This window comes from Lepisma saccharinum, chromosome 9 (genome assembly GCF_977018435.1).
Source record: "Lepisma saccharinum chromosome 9, izLepSacc3.1, whole genome shotgun sequence".
In the NCBI taxonomy this organism is placed as follows: domain Eukaryota; kingdom Metazoa; phylum Arthropoda; class Insecta; order Zygentoma; family Lepismatidae; genus Lepisma; species Lepisma saccharinum.
The window spans coordinates 79,461,927-79,481,673 of NC_139237.1; the positions used below are offsets into that span (position 1 = coordinate 79,461,927).

Consider the following 19,747-nt stretch of genomic DNA (forward strand, 5'->3'; position numbering starts at 1 on the left):
CACAGCGCGCCAAGACGACAGAGGTCCCTGGTTCGAATCCCGGCGTTAGCACGGGTGTTCTTTGAGTGTCCCTTCATCAACTTCATAAATATCATCACTCATACTCACATTCGCGATCATAGGCGCCGACTCCATGGGGCTTGGGGGGGGCTCGAGCCCCCCAATGTTAACGATGTGGGGGCAGAGCCCCCCAAATAATATTGCTTAAGAGGATATAATGTATTATTTTGCTTCTCTTGTAAAGTTTACTCTTAATTGTGTCACATGAACTTAATTTTAAATACACATTTGAAATGTTATAAACCATCAACTTTGGGGGGCTGAGTATTTTTGTGTATATATTTCGTCCTGTTCTTGTACCTTGTTACATTTGTACTTGGTACATAGTCTGAAGAAGACCTTGCTAGAAGGTTGAAACGTTACGTTTAGTTTATCTTTTATAATAAAATAAATTTCTGCCTTGGTCAGCATATTGAGTTTTTCTCATTTTCTAGCTAAAACATGCGTAGATGATGTTTTATTGAAAACCCAGCTGACTTCAGGCAAATAAACAATACCTGTGGCGACTAATTCCATAAGTAAATTATTAAGCAAAAAAGGGCCGACCCTTCCTTCGGACTTGGCGTTCCCACCCGAAATGCCCATGCTACGCCACTGACGATCATAACAGTAATGCCCCTTTCATAGTTCTGACTTCTGATAGAGGGTGCAGGAAGAAACGTCGATAAACTTGCGATAAACTTCTTAATTCCCGAAGCTTTCTGCAAGTGGGTCAGAGAAGTTTTGGAAGTAGCGATTTCCATTCTTAAAAAAGGGGGGGGGGAGCTGGTTTTGTTCGGACCTCGGAGAGACTTTTGCCGCCAACCGCCACCGGAAAAGTTGGCATTGGCAACGGAAAGGTAGCCGAACAGCCCCATTTTATTGTTCCAGACACCCGGTGGTGGCTCTCGTATCGCATGAGCTTGAAAGCGGAATGCCATATGGTGCCTTTGAAATTTGACGTCAATGGTAGACACGGCCGCCATTTTGGTGTTGGATACTAGGTGGAACGAGAGTGAACTGTTATTGTAATATCTAAAATATAAGACATCATCCTAGCTTCTGTACCGTGGTGTGATAGTTAATAGTGTTTATCTAAGGTTGGACTAATGGCTGAAACGGATAAATTAAACATAGATAGTATTATAGCGCGTTTATTAGAAGGTAAGTGTAGGAGTAATTACCAAGCGAAGACAAATTTCCGTTATTTTATTTCTCTGAAAGCCAACACCTTTCCTTATTCGAAATTTATTTAATGCTGCCTCGTTATAGCAAATTTTACGTATGCAATTAGTTTGGTTTCCTGTGTAGGATCCATGTCTAATTTAAAGTAAGTCTTAACCAGAACAAGAAAACTGAAAGTTGTCAATATGTGGGTTACCTTGAAAATGTTGAGTATTTGCTATTTGGGAGCATAATGGGTGGTATTGAAAGTTTTAAATTGTGAGGAGATTTACATTTATATTAAAACGTTGTTCTAAAGAAAGTCTCCTGTAAAGATAAGCTAAAATTGTGTACTAACGCATTAAGTTTCAAGGTCTTTCCATACTTTTTCAAGGGTGATGTTTGTTTTCCTCCTACCTGGAGAACGAATGTGTTAATATGTATACCGTATGATGTAAGCGAAATGAAAGTAGAAAATTGTGGGTAGAGCCGCTCCTCCTTAATGTTTTGATGAACTGACTTATGTAAAATATGAAAAACAAAAAAAAAAAAAATCGTGTTTTGACGTTTATACATAGGCCATACTATAGTCCTCTCTCGGTGAAAGTGTGAGTCATAACGAACTGTCGTTTCAGGAAGTGTCAATATGTACCTTGTACAATGTAGACTTTTGGATGTTCCAGTTGTTTTTCAAAAATTATAATAGATTATCTCTAGATAAAGGGAGGAGCCAGCAAATTATGCAAGTTTTGTTTGATCGAGTATATAGGCTAGATGTATCAGGAACCGGAAACTGGTGTGATGCCTGAAATATATGTACATTAGCGGGGTAGAAAATTTGTGTTGTATTTTAGATCACATGTCTATCATGCACTATGAAGCTGACAGAAAGAACACAAATTGATCTTGTATTGTGTTCTCAATTCATTATCTAGACTTGCTAACTAGATACAGTAAGCTTTTTTTAAAATTAAATTATAAAGACAGGGTGGCTACTCACCGGGAACTATGTGTGAATTATATGCTCTGGGAATTCTGGGTGGAGTTGTCTCCATAGACGTGAAAAATTGCAACTTTTATTAAATCAAATGAAGTTTTTCTCAGTTTAGCTTTTATTTGTAGAGGAAGGATAAGAAAGCTGCTTGAAAATAAAACACAATTCTCTCAATCCGTGTCCTTTGTTAGTGTATTTTGCAGAAAATTGCAGAACAATCTATCTGCCAGACAGTGGCGAAGCATGCTGTCTCTGGAAGGGTAGCACAGGAGGGAGCAGGGATTGGGGGGAGGGGAATATGTAATTTTTTTAACAGTAGTATGTTAAAATATTGCCCCTAGAAAATAAAATAACATATTGCCTGAATCTCATCTACTGCTGTTCGAGAAACTCTGGATAGGGATTGAAAAGGATAATGTAGTGATTAACACTCTCACATTATAATCAAGATGCAGAAGGTTTGATTCCCCCTGGAGGCATTGATCCAGATTCTACTTTAATCTAGTCTCGATTAGATATCTGAGAATAAAGGCGTTTCTGTCTCGGTCAAAAAACAGCGACAATCTGACTCTCTGTTCTGACCACGCGTCACCCAATGAAAAAGCTGTTCTGTGAGGCCCTAGCCCTGTTACATTTCTTATATTGAAGCTGCTCGTAAAAAATATTTGCTACTTCAATAACAGTATTGTACATGTTTCTTGCATTAAATAAATGGATCACTTGATCGTTACTTAGCATTTATTAATGCTGACCTCCGTGGCGGATTGGTTATAACGGCATGCTACGACAAGTGCCTCAGGTTCTAATCAACACCTGGGCATATGTGTTCTTTGTGAGTGTCCCTTCGTCAATTCATCATATTATCGCTCATTCTCCAGGGTTGCTACGCGACTGGAAAACCGGAAAAAGCCAGGGAATTTGGTTGGTCAGGGAATTTTGCATATTTTCTGGAATTTACGTGCATTTTGGAGTTTACAGGAGAACCAGTTACAAAATGAACGACCGGTTCATTTCCACTTCCGAATTCGGTTCTTGTGATTCCAGTCCCCCCAAAAGATTTAGTTCAGAAACTTGTTCCTCTCATCATTATGACTTCTAGTCTGTTACGTACAAAATTATGGTTCCTTCGCATTTCAATTCGTTCCCCCCGTGTAACCGTTCTGTGATATTGAGTCCTTCGTTTGCGACCTTTTCAGAAGCAATGTGATCAACTAGTTCATTCGCTCGTTGTCGTAGTTTTTACATTGCAGAGATGTGTTACACCCAAGAAATTAGTGATTTTATGCAGTATCAGTGACGTCATTATTCGAATATGCACCTGTTTTGTGCATGTAGAACGGATTTATTTTTAAAAAACTAGTACGAAATAGAGGAATTAAACGTATGCTGGTCACACATCGTTGTTAAGTTAGGAATGTTGGTTTCATGCCGATAGTAATTTTACGTATTGTTTGCGTGTAGAATAAAATTATGCTGAAAAGTGGTTAAAATGAGCCGAAGTTCCTTTTGTTTTATTATTACGATTTCATCATGTTACAAATGCAACTTTTATAAGGTTCGATTTCGATTTATGTCTGTTAACACATACTGCAGAGTTTTAGCGATTACGTAAGATTTTGTGAATATATGCTTTTCTGGTTAGGTTAGGAATGTCAGGTTTGGTTGTCTTAGAATTAAAATAAAGACCCTGAACGCACTCTACTAAGGTTCCGATTTATTTCTACATTCATTCCCACTATTTTACGATACTTACTGTCGCTTGTCAACCGGAGAATACCTTGTCCGTGGGAAGCATGTATGATTGAATAAGGTCATTTTGAATATTTTTTTTCAACATAAACAACTTTTGGAGCGAATTTACAATATAGAGAAAGTCTCCAATTTTGTTAATTTTCGGTATACTAACTAATTTTGACCTCCTAATTACGAATCTGTTGAAAAAAACCGTGGGTCACGTCTGAAAATTTGAAAAAAAGCCGATTGAATTTTTTTATATATATAGGTGTATATGCGTAGTTTTACGAACAAAAATGTAATCTCCTGTGATTGTGTCCAACTACGTCGTTGTTTTACAAGAAAATGATTTATGATGTTCAATTCTAGTACGATCCCTATTTTTTTCGATGAATTTAGGGGTGAAATGAGTGCTAATGGAACCTAACCTAACAGGCCTAACCTGACCTCGTGTGAATGGTTCGTGGGGCTACCCGTGGATGGTTTTTGGGGCTAACGTCAATGGTTTGTGGGCTACCCGTGGATGGTTTTTGGGGCTAACGTAAATGGTTCATGGGGCTACCCGTGGATGGCTTTTGACGCTAACTAACAATTTTTGTACAATTTCCAGACGTGACCCCCGGTTTTTTACAACAGATTCATGATTAGGAGGCCAAAATTAGTTAGTATACCGAAAATTAACGAAATTGGAGACTTTCTCTATATTGTAAATTCTAGCCCAACTTTTTTCGAATCCAAATAGTGCTCATTATTTTAAGGAAGGTTCAAATTTCGTGTCACAATGATTGCCAAAATTCTATGATAATTAGTCTTCCTGGTAGGAAATTTTTTTTAAAAAAATCATAAAACATTCGCAACTGTTACCTTTTAAAAGACAGATTTTGATGTTTTCCGTAATATAAAATTGGTTCCAGCATGTGGAAAACTCAAATAATGGAGATATTTGATTCCAAAGTATGGTCCGCGGGGTCACCGGCCCCATTCAACTTCTGAATTTCCGTAATATGTACTATTTTCATTAATTAAAAAATATAATCATTAAACTTATTGCATATTTTCTAAAGGTACATGACCTAATTTTCTGTTGTTTCTCATTTGTATTGATATAGGCTAATTGAGGTTGTATACAGGTTACATTGTAAAGCTTTGATATATGCCACATTTTTTTATTGATATTTTTACACCACCTTAATTGTAATGACTTAGTGAAAAATGGGGAAGTACAATAGTTATTTTTTCATTGAATAGCATTATATTAATCACTTGGTAAATTTTCAGCTAATAACTGGGTATATTCATATTCATATAATAATTAAGTGCCTGCATATTTAATTAAAAAAACATGAGGTTCAAAAGCAAAAATCATGACGACAAACATGTCTGGAGAAATTTTATTTCTGGTCTGGAAAACCTGGAAAAGTCGGGGAATTTCATAATCAAAAAAATCTTAGCTACCCTGTTCTCATATTCCCAATTAGCCAAAAATGGCAGAAAGCCAAGTAAAGTAAACTAAATCTATGAATCATTTCTTTTTAACTCTTTTATGCATAGCCTGTAATTCTTCTTCAACACGCGACTTTTGTTAAAAATTATAATATGATTTAGAACATGATGAAATGCTAAATGACAACACTGACACCTTTCTGTGTAACACCAACCAGAAAATGTCAGTAACATGGATTTTCTCTATACCTTTGCATTGTACTTTGCCCCATTTTAAAAGTAGCGCGTTTTCAGTTATGTCAGTAATCATGAAAGGAAATTTCGCCTCAATATCCCTTTCTTCTGAGAAATAAAATACTTTCCCTCTCTGAATCGAGATTGGTGTGGGGTACATCCAGCAGCTAACACTACGATAAAAGCGGTACCTCAAAAGAGCTGAAAGCACCAAACTTAACACTGGTAACCAACTTGCATGCATTATTTGCAGTTAGAATTCTAATAATGCCTACTTTGATAGGTTAGGAGCCCAGGCTTGTAGGTGTTAGCAACACTTTTTCGCTACATGTTAGCAGCTGGGTGTGCTCCGCTCCCGGCACAGCTCTGAATCTTCCATGGAAGTTCTGCTTCAACAAGCTCTGTGCATCCACTGCCTGCTTGGTCACGCGCTCGTACACGTAGACTCGTAGACAAATATATTACGGTAGGCCCGGCTTCCGGGCCTCTTAGGACACTTTGCCACTGCTGCCAGATGGAAGATTATTCCAAGATTAGATATCTTGATTACTTAAATTTGAATTTGAAATTCTTATACATTAGTATATCTCGTAACATTTGTGACTTGGGCTTCTAGATATATTTCGAGTCTGGGTAAGTGAAATGGCAAATGTAGACTGAAATTAAAATAGGAGCGATTTTACAATACTGGGAATTTCTCCATTTTGTTTGAAATTCTGCATACTCACTAATTTTGGCCCCCCTAATCATGAATCTGCAGTTAAATTTGGCGCTCACACGTGGAAATAGCAAGATAATCTAAATTAAGTTCTTATTTCTACACCCTCGATTTCCAAATTTCCCAGATTCCTGGCTCCGCCCCTGGGGTAATTGACCTACCGCCCCCAACCGCTAATGCTCCGGCTCCCTGGCTTTCTCTATAGAGTCCCTGTTAAAGGAATGTTAGAAATTGGCCGGATTCACCTGCACCCAAATAAGCCCCAAATTTATACGTGAGCTCCAAATTTTAAGTGCAGATTCGTGATTACGAGGCCCAAATTAGTAAGTATCCAAAATTTCAAACAAATTGGATAAATTCCCTGTATTGTTAAATTATACCTTTAAATATTTTAATTGTATATACCGTTTAATTGAAATATAATTTTTGGTTACATTGGAATCTCGCATACCTTTTATATTATATGTTTGTGTAATTATGTGTGCGGGTAATATGTAAGGGTGAAAGCATCTGCTTGCATCCTTGATTCTTTGCAAAGTTCGCCTTGAAAACTGGGAATTATACTTGAATTTCATCTTTGGCCCTATAGTGGCCACCCTGAAAGAGAGGTGCAATTTATTACATAAAATGGTTAATATTAACTTAGATTATAATTTATTGATGCTAACTTTTGTAAACTTCCTACATTGCAATTCTAAGTTTGCATGTTATTAAATCTAAGTGAAACATGAGGTTAAACTATCTTACTTGTGCCTTGTGCAATAAAAATAATTTTTTTTCTACAATAGTCATGCAACCAATGTTGGATTATTGGATTGGAACGATGAAGCAATGACATGCTTATTCCAGAATTAAAAAGTATACATGAATCACTTGATTGTAACTGGTTAAATCTGTAATGATGCTTGGATAGCAAAGCTGTTGCAACTTTAGCTCAATCAAGTCTGGTTTGTTTTGTTGTAATTGGTTTATATTGAATGGGCCAGAATTAAGTTTTACGTCTTTGATTGTTGCAGTTCGAGGAGCTAGACCAGGGAAGAATGTGCAACTTACAGAAAGTGAAATACGAGGACTATGTTTGAAATCAAGGGAAATTTTCTTGTCCCAACCAATTCTTTTGGAACTTGAAGCCCCACTGAAAATATGTGGTAAGTAGAATCATTGGATTGTGTTCATTTTTTTAAGTTTTAGATTTGGAAAGCACTTAATATGCATGGCACATCTTTCAAAGATTTTTGCCTGTAGAATTTTGTTGTATGAAATAAATGTATGCATCGCAGTGCAAGTATTTGACTTGTCGTCATAAGTTGTCTTTAGTTTTATCCTTCTGCTAATTATGCATTGATTGTTTGCAGGTGACATCCACGGCCAGTACTATGACCTATTAAGACTGTTTGAGTATGGAGGGTTCCCCCCAGAATCTAACTACCTCTTCCTGGGAGATTATGTAGATAGAGGCAAGCAGTCGCTAGAAACTATATGCTTGTTGTTAGCATATAAGATAAAGTATCCAGAGAACTTTTTCCTTCTCCGTGGCAATCATGAGTGTGCGAGCATCAATAGGATATATGGGTTCTATGATGAATGTGAGTATATATTTGATTTTCATGTGGTGTATCACAATATGTGTACAGTACATTTTTATTCAAGACCAAGCTAAGTTTTCAAACACAGAAATCATAATATGCAATGTTAATAAATTGACTTTCTAGTAAATGACGATTGGAGTTTTTGTATGTGTTGATTAAACACAAAGTTAATTACTGTATTTTCATACTGTTTAAATGCAAAATTTATAACTACAATTTGGTCTACAAAAATCCGTTTCTAGTCTCATATTAATTGTAATGAGTAATGTTTTCTGTAAGTAGCTTGGTAAAATTCAATTATTTGAAGTAATTGAACAATATTGGTACATGATTTGATCAGTAATTAAAAGGATTCCATAGTGTATAGAGAGTTATTTTAAAATACCTGATGAAATTTTTCTAATATGCAACTTGTTTTTCTAAAGGAAAAAAAATCAACATTTCACTTATGATTGAGTAGAAATGTAGGATGTTTGGGAAAAGGCATATAAGTGACAAACTGCAATTTTCTGTTGGTTTCTTCTAAGTCTCATTGAGTAAATTAACCCTCTCCCTGCAACGATGTTGAAGAAAAGTGTGGCAAAAAAATCTATATATAGGTGCAACCCCAAATTTCTTGTCATCGTAAATAATACAAAAAAATAACTAAAAAATACTTGCCGCAAAATGAAACTAGGGAAAACTATATATAGACTGCCTCAAATACACATTCCATATTAGGTAAGATTCCTCCCCTGTATTCAACACCTTGCTTTGAAGATACATTTTGGAGGTTGTGTGATCAGGATAATGCTCTGGCCACCTTTACCTTCCAAAGTTGCCCCCAGGTACAAATTGATTTGATGCTGTGTGAGCCCCAGAGCAGTTTTATGCAGGGACCAGGCTGGTAAAATTCTGCCCTCAGAGCATCCATCTCAGGAATCAAATCCCACATTGCAGCCAGACACTCTACTAACAACACTGCAGCTCTAATTCCATATTGCAAAAAAAAATATATTTTTTTCGGGAACTGACAAAGCATAAACAATGGATTTTTTGATTGCCAATAACCCACAGAGACTAATAATAGCATGAAAAAGTGGTGTCTATAAAAATGACTTTCTGCAATACAAGAACCGTTAACCTTTTGACGCCCAAGCCCTTTTTCAATAGTAAGCCTCGGTTGCCCAAGCCGATTTTGAGCAAAATGCAGTTTCAATTAAATGAGTGTAGTTCGGAAGCTAATTGCCCTAGAGAGATTAGTGATATACCGTTGTACACGGAATGAACCAGAGATTCAGACTATATGAATTTTTTGCAAATTCGGCGTATATGTGGCGGGGGGCTAACTCTCAAAACTACCTTGACACAGCATCTAAAGGTTAATTTTGAAATACCTCTGTATATAGACGCTCAGCAAAGACGGCCCAATTTTAGTGTGTATATATAGCTAAGCCTCAGTTAATGAGTATATTTATTGTTAGCATAATTTAATTTTGGCCTAAACAGTGATGATCATGTCTATAGTATTTGCTATTAGAAGAATTAACATAAAAAGAAACTGCCAGCTGTACAATAGCATTCTTTTGACTTAAGTGCTTTTCCGAACAGCCTAGAAATTAGACTTGATATTTAGGTGACAGCTATGTTGTCACATATGATTAAACAGCAAAAAGTGAGATGCCACCAACATTAATATATGAGAAACTCTTATTTTTGCACTTTGAGATCCACCCCACAAAGAATAGGAGTAATACAATCTGAATGGTCTTGTCTATGCATTACGTGTCTATGTAAGGTGCGCATTCAACTGCTTCATCTGGTGGGCGATGCAATTCTTAATGCTGTGTCCTACTTTTTACTGGAATCACTGTGGTCTTTTTTTTTTTTTTTTAACTACCCTGGAAAAGTACAATAATTACGTCAGGTCATATTTTGCAACAACTAATCTCTGAACGCTGAGATTACAATCACGCATGAATAAGGGGGTGAATAATTTGTTCATTTTCCTCTTGAATACATTATATTGGTATATGTAAAACTGAGAGTGTAATTTTCACATTGCAAAATTAATCTTCTCGGAAAGGACACAAAAATATTTCCTTTTTCTTCCATAGGTAAACGCAGGTACAATATAAAGTTGTGGAAGACGTTCACAGATTGCTTCAATTGCCTACCTGTAGCAGCCATTGTTGATGAGAAGATTTTCTGCTGCCACGGAGGCTTGAGTCCCGACCTGCAAAGCATGGAGCAGATTAGACGCATCATGCGGCCAACGGATGTTCCTGACCAGGGCCTACTCTGTGACTTATTGTGGTCCGATCCTGATAAGGTAATGTTATTGGGATAATTTTTTATTTAAAGTTATGGACACACTCATGACTGTCGAAAATAAATCTAGTGTCAAATCATAAGTTTAGGTGTGTTACTTCTGGAGATACTTATCATGAGTTAGTATCCTGTATTGTGGCTATACTTTTATGAGAAAGGGGCCTATGGTATTTGCAATATAAACAGGTTAGGGTCTGATGTAGTTTCATGAGTTTCATCGACTTTGAAGTAGTAAGACTCGCAAATTGAATTCTCCTGCAACATTAATATAATTTTTCTTCTAATTCACACTTGTTACAAGCATAGTAGATAAAAGGGTACTATGCAATCAATATATACACACACAAATAAATAACTAGATTGCAGATTCGTTCCTGTGGAAGGGAAACATACTGCTGAGAAAGAACAAAAAATCTGAGGTTAGTTGATGGTTCATGATTAGAGCTGCACCGATACTTTTTCTGATTCGCACCAATACTTGAAAATCGTAACAATTAAGAGGAGTTCGAATTATTGATTAATGTTAATGGGTGAATATTCCACTCATTGTAAGCATCAATTGACCAGGATTTTCCTTTTAAATAATCAGAAGATTACGTCATAATAAAAATAGCTGTTATGTAATCACAATATAGTTTTTTCACATACAATTTGTAAAAAAAAAAAATCATTGAAAACTTCAAATTTTTGCAAACTCGCGAACAATCAAAATGCCAGAAAAGTATTGGTAAATAAAATCCAACCGACATTTTTCAATACCAATATATCGGTATCGCGGCTCAGCCCTATTCATGACACTAGTCACTTTGTCCATTGCTATATTTACATGAAATGAGCTTTAATAAATATCTGCAAGGACTATATTGTACGTCTTTCTTTTTTCAGGATACCATGGGATGGGGTGAAAATGACAGAGGAGTGTCGTTTACTTTTGGAGCAGAAGTAGTTGCAAAATTCCTCCACAAACATGATTTTGATCTGATATGCCGGGCGCATCAGGTAATTTTACTTTCAAAGGGTGTATGGTAATATGAAACTTTATCTTTCTCCCCAGCCAAGAAAGAAAAGCCTGTTCTATGTGAATTCGGAGAGGTGAAGACAATTTTTCAAAGATTGCATTATTTCTAGATACATTCAATGGCATTTGTTTTTTGTTATAAATATATAATGTTTGGTTTTCATACTTTATATACAGGTATTCTCACTCCATAAATAGAAAATGGAAACCCATATTTTGACAGTAGTTGGCTGCACTTTTTGACTTTCTGTGCACCAAAACGTCTAGTTGGTTGCACAGTGCAACACAGTCATCTAGTTCGTTGATTCTAGTCAAAGTACAGGGTGGGAAATAACCTTTTGCTAGGGGTCCACAGTAAAAAGTAACAACAATTAAGAAATTATGGTAATACCAAATGTTTACTACGACAATTGTGGTTACAAAAACAAAATTAAAAGTTAGTATGTCCGCCGTTTGCTTCTCTCACAGCACGAAGACGATCAGGGTAGGAGCTCAGAAGATTCGCAAACAGTCCGTATTCCGTTCCATGTCACGGAGGACTTGTTCCAGATGTGAAAGGAGTGTTGGCCGGGAATAGCGGTCCGGTCCGTGTTCCACTATCATCAAGGACTCAACTGCATCCTTCAGAATAGCCAAAAAAGTGCTCCGCTGCATTCAGGTCCGGTGATGCACCCGGCCATTCAGAACTGCTGAAGAAGTCAATGCCACTTTGCCGAAGAAGGTCTTGGTTTTAGCATTTGCCTTGAAGCAAGGTGCTTTGTCGTGAACTAACTTTTAATTCTGTTTTTGTAACTACAATTGTCGTAGTAAACATTTGGTATTGCCATAATTTCTTAATTGTTGTTACTTTTTCCTGCAGACCCGTAGCAAAAGGTTATTTCTCACCCTGTAGTGTAATTGGTGTCTGCACTAACTTCTGGACCGGTCATGTAAGGTGTATGGTCACGTGGTGCATGCTAACTAATCAAATGACCGTCTAAAGTAACACACAGGCATTTGTTGAATCTTCTGAACTCTAACACCGCTTTCAGTTTTAGTTGGTTGCACATAATTTCCTTGCACCACCCTTGACACTGGATGCACCTGCACTGCACAGTGTTAACAAGTGCAGCCAACTATACCTGCCGCAAAATTAGTTTGGTATTGACGCTTGGGAAGCACGTGTTGAAATCGGGTCTACGGCACTGCGGGAGGGTGGGTTGCTGGCATGCGAGCCAATCAAAATCTTCCCAGTGCTTCACCCAAGCCCTGGTTACCTAGCAACAGACAACGTTTATCTCGGTGTTGCCGCTTATCTGGCGATTCTTCCTGCGATCAGATTTCATGTTGTTGGGAGAGGACGTGTTGTTTGTTTGTTGCGTTGCTGTGATATTTTAACCGGTCCGTTGTTTAGTGTTTATTGAATTTAGAGTATTCTTTGTTATATATAGCGTGTTGTTTTAGTTGTTATTTTCTGTGTTCTTGAGTGTGTCGTGAGCTTGTGTGAAGATTGTCAAGCACAGGAGGCAATACTCGAGATGACAATGTACCAAAGAGGCAATGCACTAAAAGAAAAAGGAATTCTTCTCAAAGGACAAACGCGGGAGATGGTTTGTTCTGAGCGCAAATAATTTGAGCAAGAGAAAAACAATGGGGCTCCAATCATTTCTGGACAGGACTGCTGCTGCTTTCGGCGTGTCTAAGAACACTATTGTTACTATAGGGAAAGAAAAATATAATGTGGTAGAAATAAATAAATAAATGCGAGGCTTCAAAATTGGAAACCCCAGGAAAGAAGAGGAATATCAATAAACGCGTGACAAATTTAGATACCTTTCAGCAAGATGCTATTCGTCGCCATATTTACTCTTATTATAGGAGGAAAGATCATCCCACTGTTGGGAAACTGCGAGTTTCGTTGAAAGATTCGGCATTTTTTCAAGGTGGGGAAACATCTTTAAGGACAGTCATAAAATATCTGGGATTCTCATACAAAAAAAAATAATGGACGCAAAATAAAGTAAAGTATGTAGGCATATGGGGATGTGGAGGTAAAGCTCCACACATTCTCGACCTCGACCTAGGCCATATTATGGAGGTGATGTGGTTCACCAACCGCCTTCACCGCAGGTTTGCCCCAGGTACTCACTTGGGCTGAGTCGACCCCGGAGCCGCTCGGGATATTTGAAAAAGTTCCACAAACCACCGCGGGTCTCACACGTGAAAGTCAGACGCCCCACCAACTCAGTTGCGGTATAATTGAAAGATGGGCAGACTTTAACGGGGACTTCGGAAAGAAATGATTATTGAAAGTGTATATATAGAATGGATTGAAAAGGTAACCTGTAAACAATGCTCGTTTCGTTAATTCGTTCATGTTGTAAGGGAGATGGAAATGAAGAGAGAAAACAATAACACATTCATCATTGTTGTCATCATTGTTATTCAGTTTTCCTCGAAAAACAATAACACATTTCATCATTGTTCCTTTTCATAACACGTTTTCCTCGACACAGCGTCAGACGGCTGCACTGCGTACCGTACCGTACCGCATGATATGGCAACACCGTGACGCGTGTTCCTTCAGCTCTCAATACCAAACTAATTTTGCGGCAGGTATAGATGGGGCTAATGATACCTTATCAAATGATTTACTCTTTTGTTCTTATCATTGTGGTTTTGTTTTTCTAGGTGGTAGAGGATGGTTATGAGTTTTTTGCAAAACGGCAGTTGGTGACCCTGTTTTCTGCACCAAATTACTGTGGAGAGTTCGATAATGCAGGTGCAATGATGTCAGTGGATGAAACTTTGATGTGCTCTTTCCAGATCTTGAAGGCGAGTTCATATTTTTCTTTTCTTTTTAAATAACAATGTGTGTAACTGTAGTATTATTAAGAATTTTGCGTAGAAAAGAATTTGAAGTTTTAGTAATTGTTTACGTAGCTTACCATTTTCTTCCAATTATATTTTATGCACCAAATTCATTTATTTCAGAACTTGGTTGAGACATTGGTCTATGATAAGGATCTGCAGTCATACCAGGTTATTTGTACATGTAGTGGGGAAAGGAAAGCAAGCCCAAAGTGCTTGTAAATAATTTGTATTTATATGTGTGTGAGGTGACCAAGGTTTGGTTCCCAAGCATGAGTTTAGTTCATTGCCTGGCATGTGGTTGTTTCATATTTGGAAAACTAACCAAAGCTTCCTTTATTGTGTGTGAATTTGTTATTCCTTGCGCTAACAGAATATGCTATATGTGGAGATTTGCGTACATATTGTGTTAAAGTATCATTTTTAGGGCCTGTAATTTTATTTTTAGAAATATCCCAGTATATTTAGTTTCAAGGATCCTGTTAAAACAATACTCGTACTAAAATCAGGGAGGGGGCTCCATGGCATAACAGTTCAACGAGCAATTGGTATGCATTTGAAATGGAAATTTACAATGAACTCACCATGTTTGATACTCAGTACCCACAGCAGAGATGGGAAATACATTTTAGTGTACCCATAGAGTGTGATCTCGATTGTACTTTTTCAGGGGAATGGGGTAAAAAAACAACAACTTGTTAATGTGAAATAGGAAAATTTCATAACATTTTACATTATTGTGACCAAAGTTTGAATGTATAAAAAGGGGGGGGGGGAATTGAGGTTCCACTGTGTATTTTTGTGCATTTCCTAATGATGAGAATCTTTTGTATGACAATCAAATGGATAATAGTCACCAAAACTGAAGGTTATTGAAATATGATTCATATTTGTAACTTGAAACAGCATGTGTTGATTAATTGCGTTGTCTATTACAGCCGGCCGATAAGAGGAAGTTCACATATGGAGGCTTGAATGCAGGACGACCAGTTACACCACCCCGAGGGGCTACCAACAAGAACAAGAAAAAGTGAAGAATTCCAACGAGACAATGGACAGTGCTGACAGTGATAAACTTGAAGAATCTGCTATTGACAATATGTAAATACAGAATCTTGAAGTGATGTGTTGTCTGTGCACTGGGAGCTAACCAACAACAACGGACTGACTTTAGAATCTAGTAAAAAGATTTAAAAAACGGCGCAAGCCTAACCAATGCATCTCTGGGGATTATTTTTCATGTTGCATCACATGGAATCTTGGTCTGTTGAATGCTCATTTCATAGCCATATAAATGCTCTATGCAATCTTACAAGATGCTATATACAGCCAGAGGGGAAAAATCGGAAATGTAGCCAAGAAAAAAGAGGAATAAGTATATCATAGAGAGCATTTCCATATGTTTTAAGAAGTGTCGAGTACATTATTGATGTAACAATTCAGATAGATTACCACATAATGAAGGTCTATGTCCAGCGTATTGTCAATGTTATATAGTAACAATAGTGAATACTCCAACCCTAACATTAATAGCGAATACTTTAAATGTTTTCATCTTGCCAGTCAGAATAACGAAAGAGGCAGAAGGGGAAATGGGCTACATCCATCCATTCATAATCATCGTAATTTAATAATTAGGTACTATTTTCCAATTCCTCTCTTCTGACTCTTGTACCAGGTAAAGTGTCCTGTAAATATAATATATATATTCCTGACTGTTTCCTAGAACATAAGTTGTCTTTTCATGTTTTAGCCTGTGATTTTCACCATCCCAATTATTCATCACAGCGTTCATTTATGCATTCTTCATAGCAACCTGCAAATAAGTATGAAATAAAGTGTAGAATATAACGGTGGTTGTTGATCATTGGTTAATATTTGCATTGTACTTCTAGCATGGTGATAAACAATCTAGAAATAAGCAAATTGTTAATTATAAGAGGCTTAGCTCTTCTGAAAATTTCTGATGGCATAGCTGTAACATTTTTTCTTTGTAATGAAAGGAAAGCTAATTGGAGACTCATTGCATAATAGTTTGCTTTAAACTGTAGGTCCAATTATCCTATTTGAGCATACAGTGAACTTAAAAACAACTTTCTAATAGAAACTAAGGCAGCTTTCACACCTAAATGGCAAGTGGCATATAACTCAGACTGGACGTGCTTTGTGTCATCTTGGTCTGTTGGTAGATTGGTGATGCCAATGTTGTTTGTCACTTAGGCCTGAAAGCTCCTTAACTGAAGTTTGCACAGGCTACAACATACTAAAATTTTAATACCCAAAAACAGACTATGTAGTTATTAGAACAAGGACTTACAATGCAGTGGCATATTCTGAAAAATTAATCTGCTTTGCTGCAACAATTCTTATTTATTGTATATTAATTAGATACAATAGAAATAAAACACCAACACAGGCAGTCTGACAACTTCAAATTTTATATATATATACAGTAGGCACCCTCTAATTCGGCTTCGGTTGGTTTGGCGTGCCCCCACCACCTTGCTGGCGACAAGTTTTGTTTGTCTAGCACTGGAAAGTATTGTGCTGTACAGATCAGTCGTCTACAGCTCTTGCTCTTGTTTTTTGTACAGTAAAATACACTTAAACGTGGTTTAAAAAACTCAATATGCTGACCAAGGCAGAAATTAATTTTATTATAAAACCTAAACTAAATGTTATGTTTAGTTTAGTTTCTTTTATATTAAAATAAATTGGTCAGCATATTGAGTTTTTCATATCATGGAAACAAGGCTTAATGGTGTTATGATGTGGTTTAAACTACCATATAACTAATTTTAATGTATGGCCGTACCAATTATAGGATTTATCGGTCTTTTTTGCATTACTTCGGTTCGGTCCCGAGATGACCGAACTAGAGGGTGCCTACTGTATGTATAAATGGATAAAAGCAAGGAGGGCTAAATAAAAATCAAAAAAGGAGAAAGGACGCACACACTCGCCAGAGAGTAAGAAGAAAGAGATGGAACCGGAAGTTGGAGCCCAGCAGGGTTGCCAGGTCCCGATCGAAGAGGGAGCAGTGCGTATAATGGAAAAAACACTGTTCCGTCACCAGACTCATTGAAAACTGTGTGGGATGGGAAGGAGCTTTGGATGAGGTGGGGATGTTACTAGGTGGCCTTGTTCAGGCCAGGTGGAGTGGTTGCACTCATGGCTGATGTATAGGCCCTCTTCCATCTTTTGCAAACAGAGGTGTTGGCTGGTTGGGGTAAGAGATGGATGATCGCAACCCAGAAGCAGTTGAAAGGGATATTGTGGGTGGAGGAGCAGTGGTTATTGATGCGGAGGTTGAGGGCAGTTGATGTTTCCCCCAGGTAAAACTCACCACAGATGTTGCAGGTGAGGATGTCGATCAGCTTTGAGGCGTGGCAGGTCCCTTTGGGGTGGAGGGTAAATTTGCCAGTGGTAGTGTGCACCTGGAGGGTGTGAGGTGATGAGGATGGGGCAGGTTGCATTTATGGGCAGGGACCAGGAGGTTTGGGGGGCATTTGAAAACAACTCTGGGCTTGTTGGGAAATATGTTTTTGGTTTTAGGATCACTGTGGAGAATGGGGAGAGGAGAGTGTAGTGTGAGCCTGATTTTGCTGAGGTGGGGATGAGTGCAGGTGAGTTGGTGGTAGTGGTGTGTGAGGCAGCTCGCGATATTGGTTTGGTGACCAGGATGGAGGAATATCCACGGTTGACCAGGGCTTGGTTTAGGTGGAGGTTATAATTCTGGCAGGTGGGTGAAGTGTTGAGTTGCTGTCCCCGAGGGCCAGGGAGAATGGAATGGCTTTTTTTGTGTAACGGGTGGGAGCTGGAGAAGTGTAGGCAGTGCATGTGGTTGGTGGGTTTTATGTGGATAGAGGTTTTCAGATGTCCTCCCTTGATGTGCATGTCCACATCCAAGAATGTGATCTGGTTGCGGGACTGTGTCTAGGTGAATTTTATGGAACTGAAGTGATTAAGTTGGTCCAGGAAAGCTGATAAGGATAGTTGTCCATGTGTCCAGAGCATGAAGATGTCGTCGATGAAGCAGAGCCAGAGGAGGATTTGGGTATCCAGGAACTCATGCCAAACTTTGCCCATGAAAAGGTTTGCATAGGATGGGGCCATTCTGGTACCCATGGCTGTACCTCGGATCTGTAGGAAATGTTGGTTTTCAAAGGTGAAATTGTTATATGCGAGGACAAGGTGGGTCAGGAAGTTGGTGCTGAGGTTTGGGTCTGCTATTGAGGTAGAATTCTATGCAGCAGAGACCATGGGAGTGAGTATGTTGATGTAAAGTGAGGTCGATTGTGTTTGGGGGCAATGGTGGAAGGGTGCTGATTTTCTGAAAGAAGTTGGTGTCACGGAGGTAGGAGGGCAGAGCTTTCACAAGAAGCTGGAGATGGAAATCAACAAAGGCTGAGATTCTTTCTGTGGGCAAGATATAGCTGGAGACATGATTCAGAAAAGGAAGAGCTTATATCATGATCTAAGATATAATATTCTGTGTAATAGTGTCTACCAGGGTTGCCAGGCTTGTGAATTTTAGGCGAATTTTACTTATGGTAAACAAGATAACGGGTGGGGAACATACGCAACTGCTATGAGAAATTCATTTCAAAATGCCCACGTATAGCATTTAGATATACTTAGCAGAAATCTTGCATCACAGTGCTGTAATTCATACACCATAACACATCCCACTTCACGCCAAAAGAAGCAAGTAAGAAATCTTAAAAGAAAAATTATGAACAAGGCATCCACCTATCATACAAAGTGGGTACCTGGAGGAAACTGGGGAGGAGGGGGGTAAAGACAGTCAGGTGCTGATCACATCACCCCCATCTTCGGTCCTGATAAAAAAAATTTAGTCAATTGCAAATATAACTAGTGAAATTGTCCACTGCTATTTTAACATTTTTATTCTACATCCTATGTTTTAAGGAATGAAACTGTTTGTTCAAAGCAGGCATTGTTCTCTGCTTATTGACATTATTTCAATTCATTATAATCCCATTGTGTAATAGACCGAATGAAAATGGTGGTGGACAATTCGCCTCTCTTTTGCCATTGGGTGTACACCTTCATAGTTTGGTGCAAAGCACAGGGTACTTTTAGAGATATTCTATAATAGTGTGTCAAATACATTACAGTGGAACCCAGATTTTACATTTTCCCACATTATACATTCAGTCTTCATAGTCCCAACGTAGCAAAATGTTATAAAATTTTCCCAGATTTTAAGTTCTTTCAGCTTGGTCTCCTGAAAAATGTAAAATCAAGGTTCCACTGTATATAGAAATCGGCTGGTGTAAGTCCACAGACTACTAAGTACCCTGCAAAATGAATGACTAATACACTGGGTTTCACAAAGTTACTTGTCTATATCATATACAGTAGGATGCAGAAATATTGCTCAGCAAATTGTACACTGCCATTTTTCATTACATTTTCTTTCATCCTACATATTTTTAAAGGATTACATACACTGGTGAAGAGGTTCTCAGCAGCTTGTCATTTTTTTTTTCAATTCCTGAAGTGCTCACGGACAATGTGCTTGATATTACTTATGCATCATGCTGTGCAGTCCGACACTTCTGGGTTGTAGCACATCTATTGACTTTCCATATGATCATTACAGTGTGCAAGACTATTAATCATCTGCA

At 37.9% G+C, this 19,747-nt stretch overlaps 1 protein-coding gene across 1 annotated transcript; it reads left to right on the forward strand.

Annotated features, from left to right (window-relative positions):
• Positions 1-993: 993 nt before the first annotated feature.
• On the forward strand, positions 994-16,110 carry LOC145992183 (serine/threonine-protein phosphatase PP1-gamma catalytic subunit B). Its single transcript, XM_083128503.1, has 7 exons — positions 994-1,203; positions 7,343-7,474; positions 7,682-7,912; positions 10,012-10,226; positions 11,111-11,224; positions 13,914-14,057; positions 15,032-16,110. The coding sequence occupies exons 1-7, from the start codon at positions 1,149-1,151 to the stop codon at positions 15,125-15,127; spliced, it is 987 nt and encodes a 328-aa protein (XP_082984629.1). The 5' UTR covers positions 994-1,148; the 3' UTR covers positions 15,128-16,110.
• The last annotated feature ends 3,637 nt before the right edge of the window (positions 16,111-19,747 follow it).

Coding starts and splice junctions, on each gene's coding strand:
- LOC145992183 (XM_083128503.1), top strand. CDS start 1,149: ATGGCTGAAACGGATAAATTAAACATAGATAGTATTATAGCGCGTTTA. Junction 11,225..13,913: donor TGATATGCCGGGCGCATCAG/GTAATTTTACTT, acceptor TTGTTTTTCTAG/GTGGTAGAGGATGGTTATGA. Junction 14,058..15,031: donor GCTCTTTCCAGATCTTGAAG/GCGAGTTCATAT, acceptor TGTCTATTACAG/CCGGCCGATAAGAGGAAGTT.